This window comes from Caloenas nicobarica, chromosome 17 (assembly GCF_036013445.1).
Source record: "Caloenas nicobarica isolate bCalNic1 chromosome 17, bCalNic1.hap1, whole genome shotgun sequence".
In the NCBI taxonomy this organism is placed as follows: domain Eukaryota; kingdom Metazoa; phylum Chordata; class Aves; order Columbiformes; family Columbidae; genus Caloenas; species Caloenas nicobarica.
In genome coordinates, this window is record NC_088261.1 from 191,442 (window position 1) to 211,683 (window position 20,242).

The following is a 20,242-nucleotide window of genomic DNA, read 5'->3' on the forward strand; positions in this document are numbered from 1 at the left end:
GGGGCGCTGTTCAAACCCGCTCCTGGCAACCGCCGCCGCAGGGACCGCCGGGAAGCGGCGAGCCGGCCGCAGCGCCGCGGAACTACGGGGCCCGGCGCGGGCCCGGCGCGGAGCCCGCCCCTTCCCGCCCCTTCCCGCCGCCGCCATGGGCTGGGAGGAGAAGCAGGTCCGCGGGTACCCCGAGTTCGTGCAGACGGCGCAGCGCTATCATGGCCGGCCCATCTTCGCGCTCTTCTGCGGCGACAAGGATGCCGAGGGCAGGAGCTGGTGCCCGGACTGCGTGACCGGTGAGTCCCGCGGGACGCGCCGCTCCCCGCAGCGCAGAGCGCCCTTCTCCCTGGGCCCCGGACGCCGCGGGGACCCCGCTAAGCGCCGCTCGGGGGCCCCGCCCGCGGGTACGTGCTGCCGCTTTCCCGCTTGCCGGAGGAAGCTGCAGAGGGCCCGGCGCGCTCCCTGGAGCGCCGAGATGCGCTGGCAGTAGCTGCTGGGGCAGAGCGGCCTCGCAACATCCCGCCTGTCAGCGGGGGGCGCGGGTGCCCAGGTGCCGGCTGCCCGCGCTGCGCTCGGGTCTGCCCGCCACCTTCCACCGAACGGCACGTAACGTAAGGCTGTTGGGCAGGCGCCCAGCCATTAGATGTGGATCTTAGGATCCGTTACTTCACCTCTGCATTACGTGTCAAGAGGCAGAAGTGACCTGCCAGTCGGTGTCTGGCAGCAGAATATGAAGGCAGCTCCTCAGGAAACATTGCACCGAGCTTTCCTGATCGTATCTGTCAGAGTATGTATGGCAGCTGCTTACCACTGTTCTGATGGGCTTTCATACAGATATGAGAATATTATTTTTTTTCTTACTTGTTAAAGCAGAAATTGACCTTTATTCAAAGGCCAGTTCCTTCAACATTGAATATGTAAATTCTGCAAAGCTTTTGGATAACCAGATGGAACAAAATACAGATCTCTACCTGAAGCAGATGAAACATTAATTGGTGACCTTGCTGGTCAAAGTAGATCGTGTGATTCTGTGGCTCAGTAACAGTATTGACTACTAACGTTTAAAAAATTACTCCCTAGCTGAACCGGTTGTGAGGAAGGAACTTCACAACATGCCCGATGGGTCTGTATTCATCTACTGCCTAGTAGGAGACAGAGCCTAGTAAGTACCTGTTTTAATAGCAACAACTGATGTCACTTTGTTATTCAGGGACTGGAAGTTAACTAAACTGTCAGAATAATTTGCTGAACTATCCTTTTCTGCAAGGAATGAAGCGAATTTTTGAATTTTGAGGTCTACACCATCCCTAATGTGAGATATCTGCATGCGTGCTTGTTCTGAGAAGTGGGTTGGGCAAGTGTGAGGCAAAGACCTTTGAATCATCCTTTTCAAGGAATTTTAACAGGCTAACTTCAAACTGCACCTCTACAAACTGTACTAAACTCCTTCTTCCTGAACAGCTGGAAAGATCCCAACAATGAATTCAGGAAGAACCTGAAATTAACAGGAGTGCCTACACTACTTAAATATGGAACAGTAAGTGATTTATTGTATGTTCTGGATCTACAGGCATTCATATGGGAAGCCAGCAGGAACTTACAGCTGTAAATTAATCTGTCATGCATGTTTTCTGATACCCTCTCATTTAAAAAGAGCAGACAATTAGGAACAGCTGTTCTGCTCCCACCCGTGCACTCTTTCCAGCTCAAACGGAGAGAATCACTCTGCTTTCTGTATAATGTTGTCTATAATAAACATATAGTAAAGAAAATATGTACCCTTAGCACATAGTGGTCAAGGGGTAGAGAAGATACTTAGCAACATATTGTTACCTTCCTGACTTGCAGCTCCTCAAATTAAAAAAAAATCCAAATGCTGAATTATGGGAGTGAAACAAGGTTTTATGTAGTATACTCTTGATTCAAACAGACTACAGCTCAAGTTCTAACTTGTGTGTATTATTTAAATTAGCAGTTACTTTCTTTGCAATGCCTCTTCCAAGGCCAGAAAACCCTCAGGCATTTTTGAATTTTTCTTACCCTTGTCTGCTCCACCCCACCCTCCCTGGAAAAACAATTGCTGGAGTATGGCTCATGTTCGTACATGCAAATAGCTCCAGTGTAGAACATTTTTTGAATTGCCTCTGAAACATTTTAACTTCTCTTTCAGCCTCAGAAGCTGGTTGAAGAAGAATGTTTTAAAGCAGATCTTGTGCGTATGTTGTTTACTGAAGACTAAATCCTCCAGTAGTCAATTATTTACAAAGATGTTAATTTCAAGTAATTTGCAATGGCCTTTCGAGGAATCCTAAAACTTTTTAAAAACTTTAATGGTTAATTACTTCAGACTAGTCAAGATGTTACTAAATTCTAGGTCCAAACCTTCCACTAAAATCCTCCAACAAAAAAAGCCCTGTATCTTTCATGTTCAAATAAACTTGATTTTGCAAACAGTCTCTTTTCAAAGATGCTGAGCTCATGTTCTGAACCGAGAGCGCACCCTACAGTTACTGAAGAGTTAAGACTTAACTGCTAAATTATATCTTTAATAGTGAGTAACGGGGGTGTGAGGGCAGGAGATACAGACAAATCTGCTTATTCTTCCTAAATCTGGCTTTACATAGCCACTGAAGCTGTTGTGATAAATTTTCAGCACCAGCGCTGTTTAATGGCTCATCTGTTCAGTCTAAGTATGATAAGGTGAATGCTGACAGTCCTGGTGTCACTAATCATATTAAGGGTTAACAGCTGCAGTACCTGCTCCTACAAGGATAAATATAATATGAATGCAGCATAAATACAATCTAAAGTATGAAAATTAAATCCCTGACAGCTGCTGAATGCAGCACAAATACAATCCAAAATATGAAAATTAAATCCCTGGCAGCTGGAAATCAGTATTCTTACAATAAAAACTATATAGGAATAAATGACAAATGCTTCTCCAATACAAAAAAGGTGTAAATGCTTGCAGTAACACAAATTGCTTTCACTACATGTACTTAAGAGAAGCCTAAGAGCCAGCATTTCACTGGCAGAAAACCAAGATTAAAGTAAGCTCACTTTAATGGAATAGATACGGCTACAGCCTATTTCCTTCTGTTGAGTATCTGCAAAGTTTATTACTACTTACCCCTGCTCCACTCCTTGTCTGGTCACACTTTGATTTGTATCTCTAAAGCATGCTGTAAGGACAACTGTGTGAGGCCCCCAGCAACAATGATTACCAGGTAAACAGAAATGATGATAACAGAGCTTGGTTTCAAGGCAAAACTCCACATTTTAGATTTTGTACAATATCATCACTTCGACTTTGCTCATCCTGCAGTAGCAGAAGTAGTACATGAGGGAGCTCTTAGCCACACTTAAAGACAAATTTATTCTCCAGGGAAAATGCCTTGTAAAACCAGACTTCTGAGCTACACATTTTGTTAGATACCTAAATGTCAGTGTCTTCAAAACTATGTTTTGTTTTCAAAATCAAGATGAACTAGTAACTACAGTAAGTAATCTTCTTACAGGATTTTCCACGCTACAAAATAAATTGCAGACGTAGGTATTTATCAGTCTTGTCTCTTTAAAAAAGTTGATGAAAGAAAAAAAAAAAGCCCACCCATCACCTGATAAAAATGTACACACAACCAGAGTGAAACCTACAAAAGTGTTCCTTCCCCTCATGTAAATACTTCAGCAGATGCAAAGTACGCCTTATCATCAATCTTCCAAACGTTTTTCATTTTACAGAGGTGTTGTTTTGTTGCTGCTGCTCTGCAAGTGCTTGCTGGAGGCGCATTCTTTTCCGTGAATAGTGCTGCCAGTGAAGAATCTGTTGCTCGTCAATAAATTTAGCACACTGAGCATTTACCAGTTCTTTGCGGAAATGTTCATACTGGAGCAGCTCTAACATATGCAAACATTGAGGATACCTGGATTAAAAACAAATATAATTTAATAAGTTTTTACAAGGCACACTAAAACTGGAGTCTCCAATAATTCTGCAGTTGATTATTTTAGTTTTGTCATATATGTGCCTTACTCAAGTATCGAATCATGTAAAACTGTACATATTCCACAGGCTGTACCTTAACAACTTCGGTATTAGGCTAGGAGACGAGCCCAATAACAGTTTATAAATTGATATATATGCTTGCTTGGAGTAGCTTTTCTAATGGCTAGATTTTACTAAAACAAATATGTAACAACAGTATCTGTTTGAGAGCTCATTTAAAGAGCATAACCAAGAACTGTTTTCCCAACATTTGAAGGAGTTTGCACACTCACAAACATGCAAAGTCACTCTAAAAATGTACTTACTGGGCCTAACTGAAGCAGTTTTGCACCATAATATTCAATAGCTTTATTTTAAACAAATGGTAAAGTGCGGATACAGGCTGCAAAAGGAAGATTCCGTGCATGACTCATGAAAGACAAGTTTTATAATTTTTCCTGTTGTAGCTATATCTGGCACTGGAAACAGGAAAATCTATGTTGCATACAAACACAGTGGGGAGGACAAAGGTAAGGTTACAGGCAGAAGTCAAATACTGACAGGCTACAGTACAATACATAACAGAAGGTAAACATCAAATCATTAAAATGCAGAAACCTAAGTGACTTTAACACTTACTTCAAGTATTTTGCATATTCAGGTTCTTTCCAATAAAGTAAATATTTAAGATAATTTACAAAAGCTTTGTCCTTGAAGTAGCCTCTTTGTGCAAGAACTGAAATAAAATCACAAAGGAATTGTCAGTTACAGATGTGTGAAAACAATCTGCCAAGCTTGGAGAACATGTATTCACAAAACTATTCAAAGAGGCACTTTAGTCAAAACCGTATCATTGCAATCAAATTTTGACAATTCAAAATGAAAAAAAAAAATAGAAGAATATATTATGTCAACATATTAGGCATAATAAACTAGTTTCATCTCCCTTATGGTAGGTATCTTTCATTCAACAGCAAGGAAGAGAAAGCTTCTTCAAATACGAAATTTTGACTGTAGCATAAAAATTGGCAGGGAATTAAGTACCTGAAACTATTAACATTAGTAAAATTCTGTTTTCAGGTAAAGGAATACTGTTAACTTGATATTACTTTTTTTTCACTGCAGACTTGTACTTATTTTTTTTTCTCCACCAGATAGATGCATATCTTTTCCATTTAAGCCAGTAAAACATCTCACATTTTGAAAAACCCACCTGTTAGAAATCTAGGCAAACAGCATTATTTACAGAGTACCTTTATGCTGTGAAAGACCCATTCTCTTTTGTTTAGCCCTCTCCCTTTTTAACATTACCATTAATAATTAATACAATTAAACTATATTTATTTCTCAGGATCGTGATATTTAAAGTACTCACAGTTGAGGTAATTTGGATTCGCCAGACACTGAACAAACTCTAATTCCAGCTGGAACCGAAGTCGATTTCCTGTATCATCTGATACACGAAAAAAATCAGTAAGAACTGGACTCACACAACAGATCTGAAAGTAATTTTCTCAGTTTGAGCCATACAAATAGAGATAACATGTTTAAACAGGAGAAAAAGCAGTAATAAACACAGATTCATTTAGCAAAGCCTTCGTCATATGAATCAGCATTGGGCTTGCATTAATAAACACCGTGGTGTGTGGTTAAGTCAAGCAACGCAAAGAATGGAAGCGTGCCCCGGGTCCTGTGCGGCAGGGCCGGCGGCCTCCCTGCACGGGCCCGCCGGACCCAGCGGCCGCCGCTCACCTGCGTCCATGGCGGCCCGGCCTGCGCCACCCGCCCCGGAACAACACGGCGGCGGGCGGAACCCGGCGGCGCGCGGCACCGAGGCACGCTGGGAAGGCGGGGGTTGCCCGGCAACGGGCCAGGCCGCGGCTCCTCGCTCGGCGCCACCGGCCGTGGGGCGGGCAGCGCGGCCCGGGGGGGGAGGGGGAGGAGCCCCAGGGAGGAAGGGGAGGAGCCCCGGGGGGGAGGGGGAGGAGCGTCGGGCGGGGGAGGAGGGGGAGGGAGGAGCCCCGGGCGGGGGGAGGGGGAGGGAGGAGCCCCGGGGGGGAGGGGGAGGAGCCCCGGGGGGGGGAGGGGGAGGGAGGAGCCCCGGGGGGGGGGAGGGAGGAGCCCCGGGGGGGAGGGGGAGGAGCCTCGGGGGGGAGGAGCCCCGGGGGGAGAGGGGGAGGAGCCCCGGGGGGGAGGGGGAGGAGCCCCGAGGGGGGAGGGGAGGAGCCCCGCACTCCGTCCGGGCGGCGCGGGAGCCGCCGCTCCGCTGCTCCGGTCTGCTGGGGAACGGCAGCTTTCCCTCGGTAGAGAGAGCTCCTCGTGAAAATTTTCGTTCATCATTCTGACAGGATTTCTCATCAGTTTTACATACTGCTTTAACATTCCTTGGACGAATGCTGATTATTTCATGAGGGAGATGTACACCGGTCAGAGGAAGTGTTTTCCCCGTAACAATATTACACAGAAAAACGTAGATAAGATACACAGGAATTTGGATTTCGAGGGTAACAGGCATCATACGTTTACCACTGTTGGTAAGGGAATACCTCCCGCTGGTTTTAAAGTAGCAGGGCATATAATACCTGTAGTTGGAAAGAATATTCGGAGGTTTTAATATCCAATAAAACCCCGGACTGAATATAGTAAAGGAAAAAGTCCTCCCTTTTCAAGTTGCTCTGTTGTCCTGCAGTCTGCTGAACTCACTTCAAACTTTAATGTCACGGAAGTAAAAAATCAAAGTACAAATTCCAGTGTATTTTTTAAACAACCAAAGTTCAGTTTTACATCAGTCACTTTGCTCTGAAAACTTTACTTACCACCTTTATGCAGCAGCCTCCAAAAATCTGCAAGCTTTCACCATCTGAAAAAGAAAAAAAGTCACATACGAAACACTAGTTCTGATGTGATCCAGTGAAGGCATAAAGATAATGTCCTTACAGCTACATTTCATACTCTTTCTAGCGGTAATACGGCTGGAAAGGTTGGCATTTTGTCGGTGTTATCCAGATGTTACAAACCAGCTGTGGGACCTGTCCTGTGGTGGATAAGTTAGGAGGACGTTCCGAGTGTGTTCCTCATAGTTCTGTACTGCCCCAAAGCAACAGGAACAGAACTTCTGGAGGAGATGGGTAGGTTAAACATAACTGATCTTCCAGAGATCGTGGACTTGTTACAAAATGAGTGCAGAATTCTTTTCAAAATGCAAATCAGTTTGGACTGAGACATTGCAAAGTTGTTTGGAAGAAAAGCCTTAAGAACTACTAATTTCATATAAAACAAGTGCTCTGTACTTAAAAATCAATCAGAAATGATTATTTGACATTTTGATCTCTGTATTATCTATAGTAAGAGGTTACTGCATTTCTAACTATGAAATATTTTAAGTTAGAATTCAATTAAGTGATTTTTAAAATCACTTTATTAGAGCTAGGATGTGCCAACAGAAATGAAAATAAGCCAAGTAGACCCATGAACAGCAGAACTTATGAAATTTGCTTTTCTGTGGCTTCTTTCTGTGGAGGTTTTATAATGTCTGAGACTCTGAGGTCACGCTAGAGCTCGCTCTCAGCAGAACTGTAGGAGGGTCTGTCTCTAGCCTTTACCTAGAGCGCAGTCTGCCCTAAGCCCACAGTGACTATCTCAAGGCTAGAATTCTTCATTCCACTCACCTGGCACTGTCGTTGCCCTTCTGGGAGGCAGTGACGTGGCTTGAAGTGCTCATTTTTGTTGCAGATCTTTGCATTTATGTTTTTATCATTTCTGCCATTAGCAAATCATCAATCCTCCAGGTTTTTCAAGAAGACCTTATGTTCCAGATCTGAACTGTTCATGCTCTAACATCACAGATTTAATGATGCACAATGTGAGCAAACAACCTTTTGAAGAAAATTAATGTTGGAGTAATTATTTGTTCTATCATGTGAGGGAGCTTTCACCATATAGGCAATTCGGTTGCAAATCCATTAGAAGGTAGCTTTAGCGTCAATGTTCTAGTCATGGTTTTTCCCCAGATAGATAAAAGCTTGAACTGTGAAGGATAAAAATGTATGATCTTGTGTTTGTATTTGCAGAACATTCATTTTAACTTTGTACTAGGCAAGCCATTGTTGATCACTTCCAGAGCAGAAGGAAATGGAGAGATTCAACTCTAAAATACTAAACTATGTTGTTATTTTTTTTTCTTTCTTTTTTTTCTTTCTGCATATTGGACAGTGATTTGAGCTTGGACTTTGTTTTGTTTTTCACAGCAACTTTACAATGAGCCAAGTAGATTTCAGTCAACCTCTGCACTTAATTCTTCATTCATTAAAAAAATTGTATCAGAGTGAAACCAGTTAATAAACAAATGCTCCAAGCGGGCAGAGCAGAACTACACTGTTGCATCAGCACGCTGGAGAGGAGCCCAGCTTCTGAGGTTGTAAATTTATTCCAGAAGTTGCAGTTCTGCCTGGTGTCACATACTAAATTTTCAGAACTAGGCTGAAACAAAAGGCCCGATGGTTTAGCACTGTCGAGCCAGTTTAGGTTCACTGCTACAACAGCTGTGTTACCAGGCACTTGCGTAGCAGTACCCTGTGTACAGACCTACCTGAAACCTGACTTGACTTTTTTTTTCCTTTTTGTTTTCCCTTTCTTCCCCTCCCCCCCTCCTTTTTTTTTTTTTTAAGTGATTTGCTATTTTCATTTGTTGAACTATTTTCAGCATCTTAGTTAGCAATTTTATGTAATATAATACTATCTTTTCCCATGCAGTGTGATTTTCTTTTTCTGGAAACTGGGTTACAAAAAACATCTAAAAAGGATTTATGCATACTTTTTCTTAATAAAATAGGGTTGCTTATTTAGACAAGGTTTTAGTGGTTGTGGAATACTACCATTACTATATCAAAACATAAGTCACTCCCCAGTAAACACAGACTTTGGGCTAAAAGCAGAGATCAAACAGATCCCACGTGTCTGCATTGCTATTCTGGAATGTGATTTCTCTCCCAAGACTGAATTCAGAAGAGTGAATCCTAAAAAATGATTGGTCACAGGAATAAATTACTATGTAGGTTTGCTAGAGTTAAGTCAAACATTTCAATTCTTGGCCATCAAAACTAGGAACAAAATTGAAAGTCAGGATCATATTATAATAACTAAGAACATTCTCTAGGAAAAGCTGGATTTTTTTTCTGCTTTTAATTGTCAGTTTAGTCAAACTTCCAGAGTATGTGTTAATATATGTGACTGTGACCCAGGAATTTATGTGTATTGTTGTGAAACCAGTTTCTTCTTTTATAGGGACTAGACTGCCATTTCTGTCATCTGTCAAAAATCTGTTTCTGGAACCTTATTTTTTTTCCTGAGACATTTTGACAAAGTATGCTAAAATTATAGTAGACATATAAAAGAGAAAATTTATCTAACAAACAGAAATAGATGAGATGTTTTCTAACTTAAGCAAATTAAGGTGTTGAAAATAGAAAATGCATTAAAAAAATGACACATGGCTGCAGTAGTAATTACAGATAGTAACTAAGTGACAATAAAATCAAGTTTGTGACATATCTTTGTAAATTCTATATTTAGGAAAAGCACAGACACTAGGATACTGAAAGGTCTTTCCACATCCACAAAGGAACATAATGTTTCTACTAACACCAGTTATTTGATCTCAGTGTGTGGATTTCAACCTCTTTTTCCAGCAGTCACACAGAACTTTGGACTTTTTTTAATATTAAATGAAGTATCCCCCATCCTGCCAAAAAAGGTCTCTCCTTTAATATTTGAGATATTATAAAGGCACTTGATTTTTGGAGGTCTTAGAGATTCCATTTCAAATTGATAAGAAAATATCTCAGGTAGATAAAGATCTTGCATGTTCATGTCTATGACTTAATTCAGGGTTGCTTTTGAGGGCTTAAGGGTGGAAACCATTATCTTCTAATTAACGTTTTCTATCCCAGTCACCTATAGTGTTTTCCACACTGGCTACTTGTAATTGACAAAAATAAATTTTTTAGCTAGATATGCCCTCCACTTATTTAAACTTAAAATTTACACCCATGGGTTTCAGAGAACATGAGAAGCTATAGGCTAGGTTCTGGCATTTTTAGTTATGTCGATTAGTACTGCGCTGGCCATAATGCTTTTCAGGAAATGGGATGGTTTATGGTGAAAAGTACAAAATAACATCATTAGACTGGCACGGAGACACAGCCATTAAATGGAGCCACTTCTGGGACGTGAGGGCATCAAGACTTCATTAGACACAGGAGAAAATAAAGTCTTGTCTGAAGTGGTGTTAGATCTTCAAGGTGGACGCTGAGGAAGTGACACATCGCAAAGGGTTTCTCTGTGACATCGTAGTGTAGTGCGTTTGCCTCAGAAGGAAAACGAGATCCAGCAAGGCTCCACAATTGAAAATCGAGCAAGAGGAACAGTAAGTATTTTATACCCAATAATCGGAACCCAAGACCCTTTTTGTTCATACATTTACCCATCTGCTTTAGAATAGAGTGCAAACTTTACTGACATGGATAATGACATCTTAAGGGATTTTACCCATAGAATGCAAGACAGAATTCTGCAGACTGGAGAGTATCCTGCTTCAAATATGGTTAAATAACAGAGAACAAAGTATGCATTATGTTATATTTATAACAAGACAGTACTAAGTCTGCAATTTTTTTACTCCAATGTTATAATTGTAATTAAATAGAAACAAGATCATAGTTATCAGAGACTGAAACAATTGTCAGAGCATATTTAATTAAAGGCTTAACTGTTCACCAAGTTCTATTTTTTGAGGTCAAGAAACTGGCAGGTGACGTGCATTTCAAAGCCAGCCTCTGACAGTCATGGTAGAACAATCTTCATCTGAAGACTGTTAAACACCATTCGATGGAGCTGTAAATTTGGTGAACTGGTGTAAAAAGACTTAAAAGGCTGTGACTTACTGCAGTTGCTGGAATGTGTACTTATATGACTGTGGTACTCCTCTAGCTTCAGACAGCCACTAGAAAACAGAGATAAATTCAAGATGAAATGTCAAGTGTCAGAAGGCATTTTATGTTTTTCTTTAAGGAAATGGTTAAAAATAAGTCAGTCTTCTATTCTTAGGATGTCTGGAAGGCAGATGAATTTGAGGTCACCATTTGCCAGGAGCAGTATGCATTGAACCCAGGAGCAGTGGTCTACAAGGAGCACCTTCGCAGAAGTATTCCTTGCCATTTGAAGCCCTTTTCAAGGTGCACTAAGGAAAGAATTCTGCAGTGAGCCAGGGAATATGGGGCCTGATCTGAAGGAATATTGAATGTCAAACAGGCCAGAAACAAAATCATTCCTCAGCAATGAAGGAATGTAAAACTTCCCAAGTCTGAGATCCACAAGCAAGCTTGCAGAACAATAAGCTGAATGTGATCTATTTTATAATGGCTGAAATATGAATAATTTCACTTATTTCCCATTATATTTTGGATTACCATTATGGTTATTTAATTTTTCAATAATAATTTGATAATGATGATACACTTTCTATGCCATTTCATTTTTAGGCTCTTCTATTATGGCACTGAACAGAAGGGTCTAGGGAAAACATCAGGAAGAATTACGCATAAAACTAAGGAAATCATTGCCATGAATTTCGAATTAATTAAAAATGTATCCCATTTATTTTATGTTTTGACTGTGTTCAGGAAGTAAGAAACACATAGTTAATTTGCTGCTGAAACTAATAGGTATGCTCACATAGACTACAGGTAAGGACGTTTTTCATCGTAAACATAAGAACGGGCCAACAGCTCTGCCAACTGGCATGGCAACATATTCCTTACTTGAGAATGTTGTGGGGTTTTTTGTTTGTTTTTTAATTAAAAAAAAAAAAAATAGGGAAGCTTCCTGGCAGTCCAGCTGAAAATGGAGGCTTGGGAATAAAACCTTTTCCTCCAATAGAGCTTAAAAGCTCAAGAGCCAGGTGAGCAACACACAGAGGTACTGTGAGTAGATGTAAATTTTGGAGGTCTAGGTTTAGTTTGTTTAGGTTTGTCTATACTAGACTACCAGGTAGGCTTTTCTTTGTAACTGGCACAAAGTTAATGCTGTGCTGCCTTTTTTTTTTTTCCTATTTCCGAACATAAGCAACAGAAATGAGCAGCGGGCTTTTGCACAGAGCTTCTCTGACAGCTCAGAAACTGAGTTCTTGTGTAGTGAATGAGGTTGAAACCTCAGGTCTTCCCAGAAGTTTCCAACGGGAAGGCTGGCATAATGGTCTACAGAAAGAAAGCTGATGGTAAATATTCAACTTGCTCATCCGCAAAGTGGGCCAAACTGCTGGAACTTGAGCTGCCAGCTCAAATCTGAAGGAGCTTTAGGTTTACCTGAGGCCTTGGCAAATCAGAGTTCTCAAAACCAAGTAATACTAATTATGTGGAGAGCCAGACTTCAAAACGTTAGGCTTGTAGGTGCTACTTTAATGTTGGTGATAACAGAGCATGAAAATACATACTGATGTACAATACTGATTCAGACTTGAGACTAACTTTTCCCAGGTGGCTGACGTTTATACAAGTCTGCAAGTTCATGTCAGCTAAGGATCAATTAACAATTAAAATTATAATAATTATAAAAATTATAATAAAAATTAGTTATGTTAATTCAATCACTGGGGCTAAATAGAAAAAACAAATAATTTATTTCTAGTTTTTATACCACCATCTCAACTGCCTGGCTTAAGAAAATTAAGAGGGGAAAAAAATCCCCACCACATTCTCCTTTCTTGCACACAATCATCTAACTATACTAGAAATAGCACTGCAGTTCCTTTTACAGAATAAGAGAGCTGGAAATGCATGGTTTCCAATAATGAAAATATGATTAGCAAGAATCCTTGCTACTGGCAAGTAAAACTCTGAATATCCTGTTCACTCACCCACAACCTCACCCATTCACGATGAAAATAACTTTAATTCTTGGTCATTGCGAAGGTGGTGCACAAATAGTTACAGTTTCATGGATGCCTACATAAATATTTAGCAAGAATATAAACCCTCTCTTTAGCTGCAGCCTGTCAGTGCTTATAGTCAAGATTATACAGCATTCAGGCAAACAAAAGTGCTGAATTCCTTAGGGAGCAAATCTAAATATACCTCTTGTAGGCAAGGCCCATAACCTTTGAATGCCAGGCCTGCAGAGTATGTTTGAATTATGTCTAACATGTAAAATTAAGTAATATGAAGTAACCTAGAGCTTAGGAATAATTACACATCAGTATAAAGCACATCTTGACATGTTACTTGCATTACATTCAACTTTTTCTTCCATATTGCAAAAGTTAAAATTTTAATTAAAGTATTTTGAGATTAGTGGCCATAAAAACACAGTTTCTCTGGGATGGTGTCTTCAAGCTCTCTCAGTTCCTTGCTTATGTCTTACAATTAAGAATATCTTTGTTAGCTGCTTTTCTGAGTTAAGTGAAAATAGCCTATGTTTTTCCAATCTGTTCCTTCATTCTTTTTCACCAGGAGGCTAAGGTAATTTTAAAAAAAGAAAGGGAAAAGGGGTACACGTTGAATAAGTGCTCGGCTGGGATCCAGAATCATCTTTTCCAGTCCATGTAACAGATCCATCATTTGGCTGAGTCCGTACAGTGCTGTTCTGTTCAGTCTCTGGGCAGCTGAACAGTTACCCCGTTAATACTGGAAGACACTTTGTTGATGCAGAGTCGCCATTAAAGCTAGCAATACCAAAAGAAGAAGAGAGGCTCTTAGCATAAGCACGATTTGACCCTGAGCAGCAATGATCTCCATAACAAACACTGTGACCGATATTAACAGACACCTGTTCATTTCACTAGAGACACACATCTTGACTTTATGCCCAGCTGAATATCTTGGCAATCTTGCATGGTATTGCTTGCTTTTCTTTTTTGTCCTTATGAACACACTCCCCTCTAATACACCTCGGTGTGCAATATCATAGCTCCTGCTTTTCTAGGAACATCTCCATAGCCACCCTGTGTCTTCACAGCATTTTTCCTAGGTGCAAACAACAAAAAGCCACAACCCAAAGCACTTACCCTTCATCTTAAATGTTCCTCAGGAGGCAGAGAATCCCAGCCTTTTCCCTGACCTTAAGCTCTTCTGCGGACTCCAGCCGACTGATGGATCAATTCAAACACGGTGCAGTGAAGGAACTCCACACAGCTGGGACGGCTGCTGCAGTGAGACACAAGAATTAGCAAAGACCTGAGAGGTCCTTCATGAAGGACACCTGCACCTAGTTAACTCCCAGAATGTTCGTCCTTATCAATTTAAGTCACACCCCCTCCCCTGTACAGGCAAGACAAAATATTTAAGTAAAATAGATACTTGGTCCAGAAATAATATTTTCTTAATTGAAAGATTTTGTTAACTTTGTTTCTGGTGGAAAATTTCATCTTCAACTGGCTTGCTAAAATATTTGCTAAGACCCAACCCATGTTATTGTTCACGAAGAATAGTTTACAAATGAGACTACAACAAACTCATTTTAGTATCTGAAACATTCAGTTCTTTTAAGAGCATGGTTTGTCTATAAAAGTAATGTTTTATGAACACTGTAATAAGGCTCACATTCTGACCTGGAACAGTTTATGAAAATTAACTGAAGAGCTGTGTGCCAAATAAGGCTAGCAAGTAATTTCATGTGGGTAAATAAAGTACTGAAGTAAACACGGGAAGGATAACACCTTTTTTCTTACAGAAGAAATAGTCTTTCTTATGATCAGAATTCACAGTCTGCATTTACACCATAATGAATGGGCAACTATTGACTTAGTGGTCCAGGAAAACTTAAATGGGCAAAAAATAGTTTCAGTATAGTCAGCTGTATTTTTAAAGAGCCACAGAACGTCCTGTTAAGCAGTCCATGGTCACCCCAGAGCAGCAAGGTACACCTGCCTTTACTCTGGCTCCGAATGGCCGGGGCTGCACTTACCTTGCTTCCATACACGATATAGAAATTCCTTAGAATTTCCCACTGGAAAAAGCAGGTTCTCCTTGAAAAAGTAGGTTCTCCTTCATCATGAAAAGCTACGAGCATTAACTAGCCATACAAAAGCACAGGATAAATTAGTATATCATTTTCAGCATATTGAGTTCACAGTTACTGCACTGGAATGCTAAACCACAGATTAAATAAGAAAGCCTTTGGGACAAATCTGCCACAGAAAGATAAAGAAACTGCCCGTTGATAAATGTATATTACCTTTTAGGCTTACATTCATGTACAACAAATGGCATAGGGATTTAATGACAAGGGGAAAAGCAGGGAACACTAGACAAAAAATGCCACATTGTATCAGCATGGACTCAGTATTGCTTTGCACTGAGAATCGCTCGCACAAAATCACAAACCACACCCTCAAAATTGCCAGTCTGCATTTAAAACTAAGTAATTCAAAACTGAAACAGTGAGTTCCTATTACTTATCTTTCTGGTTTTTGAGGCTTTAGAGTTGATATTCACTTTCCTCCCACGCTGTCACAGCTTTAGGCTTACTTATTGCTTCCAAGAAAAGTTGGCATTCCTACATGGCTCAAAGAGGTAGAACTTCAAGAGTCACAGCAAATTTCATACAATTTGATTGAACTCACAGACTTTTGCACCATAGTTTATTAATTAGTTAGGCAAACCTTTTAATCTTTGTCTTCCTGCATGAAATAGCAGGGCACATTTCTAACTAGTTTTACAGGTTAAGCATGAAATACAACATTTTAGACTGAAACAGGAAAGTTAAACAACTTGCTTAAAGTTTGAGGGGAGTCCACAAAAGCCTTAGTAAAGCAGTTTCTGGCTTCTTCCTTTATGCTCACGCTGTCTCCCTTTAATACATATATACTTCCACAAGTCTTTTCGCAGTGTCCCGGACTAGTTTATACACTTACTCTTAAGCAGTCTGGACTCACATGAAACACTCAGAACAATTTCCTCCTACTTTTCGTATATGCGTATAATACATATACAATACATACATATAAATGTATAGGCAAAGCCTAGCGCACACAGAACTTGCTGGCATTAGAAAAACAGCCTTAGTAACACAATGATTGTCAGCTGGTGTAGTCGGTGCAACCCTACTGAAGAGCTCCTGGACATACAGATTACAATAGACCTCAGTCTGAAAAATAAAGGGGATGATTTGCCACAAAAATGAAACAGTTATGGGCACAAGGAAGCAAAAAGAGCCTCTGACAAAGCATGCCTTCCTGTGGAACAGACGATCATCAGAGTTCAATGAAGGGTCATTTCATGATGTCATTTATTAGCTACAAGATAGTGCTGTAAAATGCCGAGTCCAGAAAATCTTTAAAGCAATCTTTAGGTAACCACTATCCAGACATAAGTCTTCAAAAAAAAGCTCCTCAGTCTTCTAGGAGGAAGTATATAAAATTGTATGTGATATGTCATTACTAAAAAGGAAGAGGTGCTTTTGTGTTGAGGAGTCACTGCTGGATTTTGGCTAGGACTGATTCAGGGACCTATTTTACTTCCGGGCTGATTTTCACCAACTGTCCAATTCCAACACATTGTCAGCAATTTTTTTTTTTTTTTTACTACAACCAGGTCATTGCTCTTTCAAGTGGTAACACGCCTGAGGTAGAAAACAAGGTCTGAATAAACCAAAGACTAAGTTCAAGCGAGATCAGAACTCAGCCGGAATGAACCACCTGCTGCTCTGGCTTCAACAGAGGTGACCTGTATGACACGGACCTGCTTCGGACTTCAGGCTCAGACGGATCTCTGCAGTAGGGCCAAAGAAGAACATACTTGTACTTAAGAGAAAAGGGGATGACTTTTGCATCCATATTAAGGTTGAGTCTATTTCTGTCTGGGTACATTTTTCAGCTTGGTAACTTCAAGATCATGTAGAGAATGCTGAAATTAAAGGTTTTTCTCCTCTGTTCCACAGATCTTCAACACACAGGCAGGAAAAACTTTTGTCCTTCTTCCATATGTTTTCCTGTAGCTTGGTCATTCGTGAACTCACGCACACAGGAACCCTGTGTAACAGCAGCCCATATCACAATTCTGCAGGTTTGAAATATTCAACATTTGCAGTAACAGTATTAGCAACTTGGTATTCTGAGAGAAGAAAGGTAAAGTTAAGGACATGCTATAGAGAGTGAAGAGAAAATAGGAAACCATTAATTTAGCTCCTTTGAGGCAGCACTGCCTGCTGCTGGCCAGCTGGCCAGCTGACATACCCATTAACCACTCGGATTCACACGCTGCCCACAGATGATAAAGCACCAACTGTTTGCTAGTTCAGCGTGGCCGACCAACCCGTCCTGACAAAGTCCACACTGAAATCCCCTGCTCGCTGTTGGCTCTGGTGGTGCGCATTTTGAAGTAGGGGTCAAAGGGATTCCTTTGTGCCGCTACCTTTGGACCAGCACAACTTTTGCACCTCAAACAAAACCCCTTTGATGGGAAGAAAAATAAATGCCATGCAAGAGGAGAATCTATCGTGATGCTTGTCCTACACTGCTGGAAGGGGATGTAACCCAGCCCCAGTAACAAGGCGATTGTCCTTGCATTACCCATTGTAAAGAACGCCTATATTTACTTAGGACGCTGGAACGGGACGACATGCATGCTTGGTGCTGAAGAAAAGCTTGTTCGTGCCGGTTATACTGGACAGTTTGAACAAGACTAATTCTTAAAAACCAGTTGTGTTTCTTAGAGTCTTAGAAGCTTTTACTCCGAAATGAATGAGGCAGCTTGTAGGGTATGCCACCAGATTGGGTCCCACCTGAGCATTTTTGAAGATGGAAACTTGAGTTATCACTTAGCTGAGGAAAGAACCACCATTGATATGTAGATCTGAAAGAACTTAAAGTGGTATCCAAACCTCTGCTTTGCACTGATTCTCTGTGGTGTGTACCCTCCTGGATCTTACGGGAGCAATACCATGCTACAGTGGAAGCTAATGTAGAAACAAGTGGTCTACTGTGCTACACAGGAAACAATCCATGCCAGAGAGGAAACATTTGTAGTAATTTTTTATTTGCCAGGCTCTAATTCTACAACTCACCATTTAAATTAAATACAAATCAATGACAGGATGTCATAAAAGTGTCTCAGAAAGAAACATTTGCTATTAAAAGGACAGAGAGATGACACATCAAATATACCACAGTTGTTAATAAAACCAGCGTTCTTTATTACCCATATGTTCGTTCTCCCTGCCTTGGAACTCCTGTCAATAAATCACTCTGTGTGACCACTGATGAAAATAACATTTGTTTTCTACTTGCACAGCAACAGAGGCAAGCTCTTCCCTAGCTGAGAGGAAGGCGCTTTTTCAGAACATTCCTTTCTACAAATGGGACAGGGAAGTCTGTCCTACAGCTTTTAGCTGAGACTGGTGTTAGAGGAGTTTTGACCTGCATGAATTGAGACAGGCAAGCTCTGTGCTACCCATCCATGTAGGCTCTGCTGTATGTTACTCGCAATAGTGAAAATCGAGCACCATGAAGTACCTGGCAGTGGTGAAATGTCCTCATACTGTGAAATCCACCAGAAGGCAGAAAAAGTCCCCTTCTCAAATGCATTTAGATACTTACAGATGCAAATCAGCATCAGGTGACTGCCAGAGCACAGAAGGTGCTTAATTGTTCCTGGTTTCAATTTCTTCAGACAAATACTGTGATGAGCTTCAGGTGGTGACAAATGCCTGACCAAGACACTTCTTGGCACTAGAACTCACCTCTTCCTGAGATAGACTCTGCAAGTGGAACAGTGATTATCCACATGCCCCACCACTCCGTGGAGGAGGTACGATGCTGCATCACGTGCAGCCAGCTGGGTATACAGGGTGCTGTTGGAGGCACCTGGGAACAACAGTCAGTGAGAGTTTATGGTGCCCAGCACCCTGAAAGACCTCAGAAGATAAAGGTGTGAAAAATCATCCTCGAAGTAGTTTTCTGCTCAGAAAAGCACCTTGTCATTTTGTGGATAAATAACTTCCCTCACGGTTAACAGCAAAAATGTGAATATTTTTCCAGTTCTATAAAGAACATTCACATTAATAAAAAACCTATTAAATATCCTACACACACTACTATGCTAGAGGACAGATCTTCTGGCCAGAATTCTCTGATTCTATGTTTCTGTAACTTCTACTTTGCACCCCTTATCATGAGGTGGGGAATCACCATGGATGCAGAATTAGACCCTTCGGTTCTCACAACACCCTTGTGAGGTAGATAGGTACCTTGACATTTTCTTCAGAAGGGGAAACTGAGGCAAAAAGAGGTGAACTGACTTGCACGAGACTGCACAGCAAGTCTGGGAGCAGAATTTGGGTCATGCCCACACCTCTCCACTGTAACACACTGCCTTACCTCTCACCCAACTTATCTCCAGAGCTGAGTGAAAAGCATCCATGTACCACTGACAAAATACAGCCAGTCCAACATCGATCTTTCTGCAGACTGCTTCTGCTTCAGAACTGACATACGCAGGCGCTACAAACACTTTTCTTGCAGGAACTGAATTCCAAAGTACACAAGACAACTCCCATTGCTGTCAGCCTGCACAAGCCCTGATATCCGGGCCCCTGAATTTTTGCAAGACCTTCAATTAGAGCCTTTCTCATGCCTTGTCTCCACTCCAGAATTCCAGAGTTAATTAATAAGGCACATCAGGGGCTAGCCAGGATCTTTCACAATAGGTGTGAAGTCCTATAGGCCACTGGTCATTTCCAGGCTGGCATTAACAAAACACTGTTTGGCATGTGAAACCGCATCCTGTGGCCAACAGAGGGAACGGCTCCCAGCCCTGCCAGTGCCACAGAGCGAGAAACACAAAGCCAGCCTTAACTCATCATTGCCCAAGACATCAGCTGAATCATGACCAGCATGGAATTTGGGAGTCAAAACACGGCAATGGAAAATGTGTTGGATGTTGACTTGGAAGGATTCCACCACATGGCTACGGCCCAACTAATAACATAATGTAACGGAATGTAATGCCACGTCAGGTACCGTAGCACACCCCTTCCTTCACTAGCCAAGTGACGACAGGGATTTTTCTGTACAGCTGCTGACTTGTGGATATCAGTAATAGTTGATTAATTTTCAGGCCCTACCTGAATGCAGTGTTCAATGCTAATGATTTACAAGTACATATCAGTGATACGAATGTTCATACCATTTCATAAAACAGCCTGCCTTCTCTTTATTTAAAGTTCTATAAATTCTAAATCTTGATCTTGACTGAAGGTACAACAGATCACTTG

General features: G+C 41.1%; 2 protein-coding genes across 2 annotated transcripts; one reads left to right on the forward strand and one right to left on the reverse strand.

Moving 5' to 3' along the window:
• Positions 1–39: 39 nt before the first annotated feature.
• Positions 40–2,442, forward strand: TXNDC17 (thioredoxin domain containing 17). Its single transcript, XM_065646945.1, has 4 exons — positions 40–287; positions 1,072–1,153; positions 1,453–1,528; positions 2,162–2,442. The coding sequence occupies exons 1-4, from the start codon at positions 146–148 to the stop codon at positions 2,228–2,230; spliced, it is 369 nt and encodes a 122-aa protein (XP_065503017.1). The 5' UTR covers positions 40–145; the 3' UTR covers positions 2,231–2,442.
• On the reverse strand, positions 1,929–5,893 carry MED31 (mediator complex subunit 31). The gene is made up of 4 exons (XM_065646944.1): positions 5,732–5,893; positions 5,355–5,432; positions 4,619–4,715; positions 1,929–3,917 (listed from the first exon to the last, which is right to left on the reverse strand). The coding sequence occupies exons 1-4, from the start codon at positions 5,739–5,741 to the stop codon at positions 3,725–3,727; spliced, it is 378 nt and encodes a 125-aa protein (XP_065503016.1). The 5' UTR covers positions 5,742–5,893; the 3' UTR covers positions 1,929–3,724.
• Between the last annotated feature and the right edge of the window lie 14,349 nt (positions 5,894–20,242).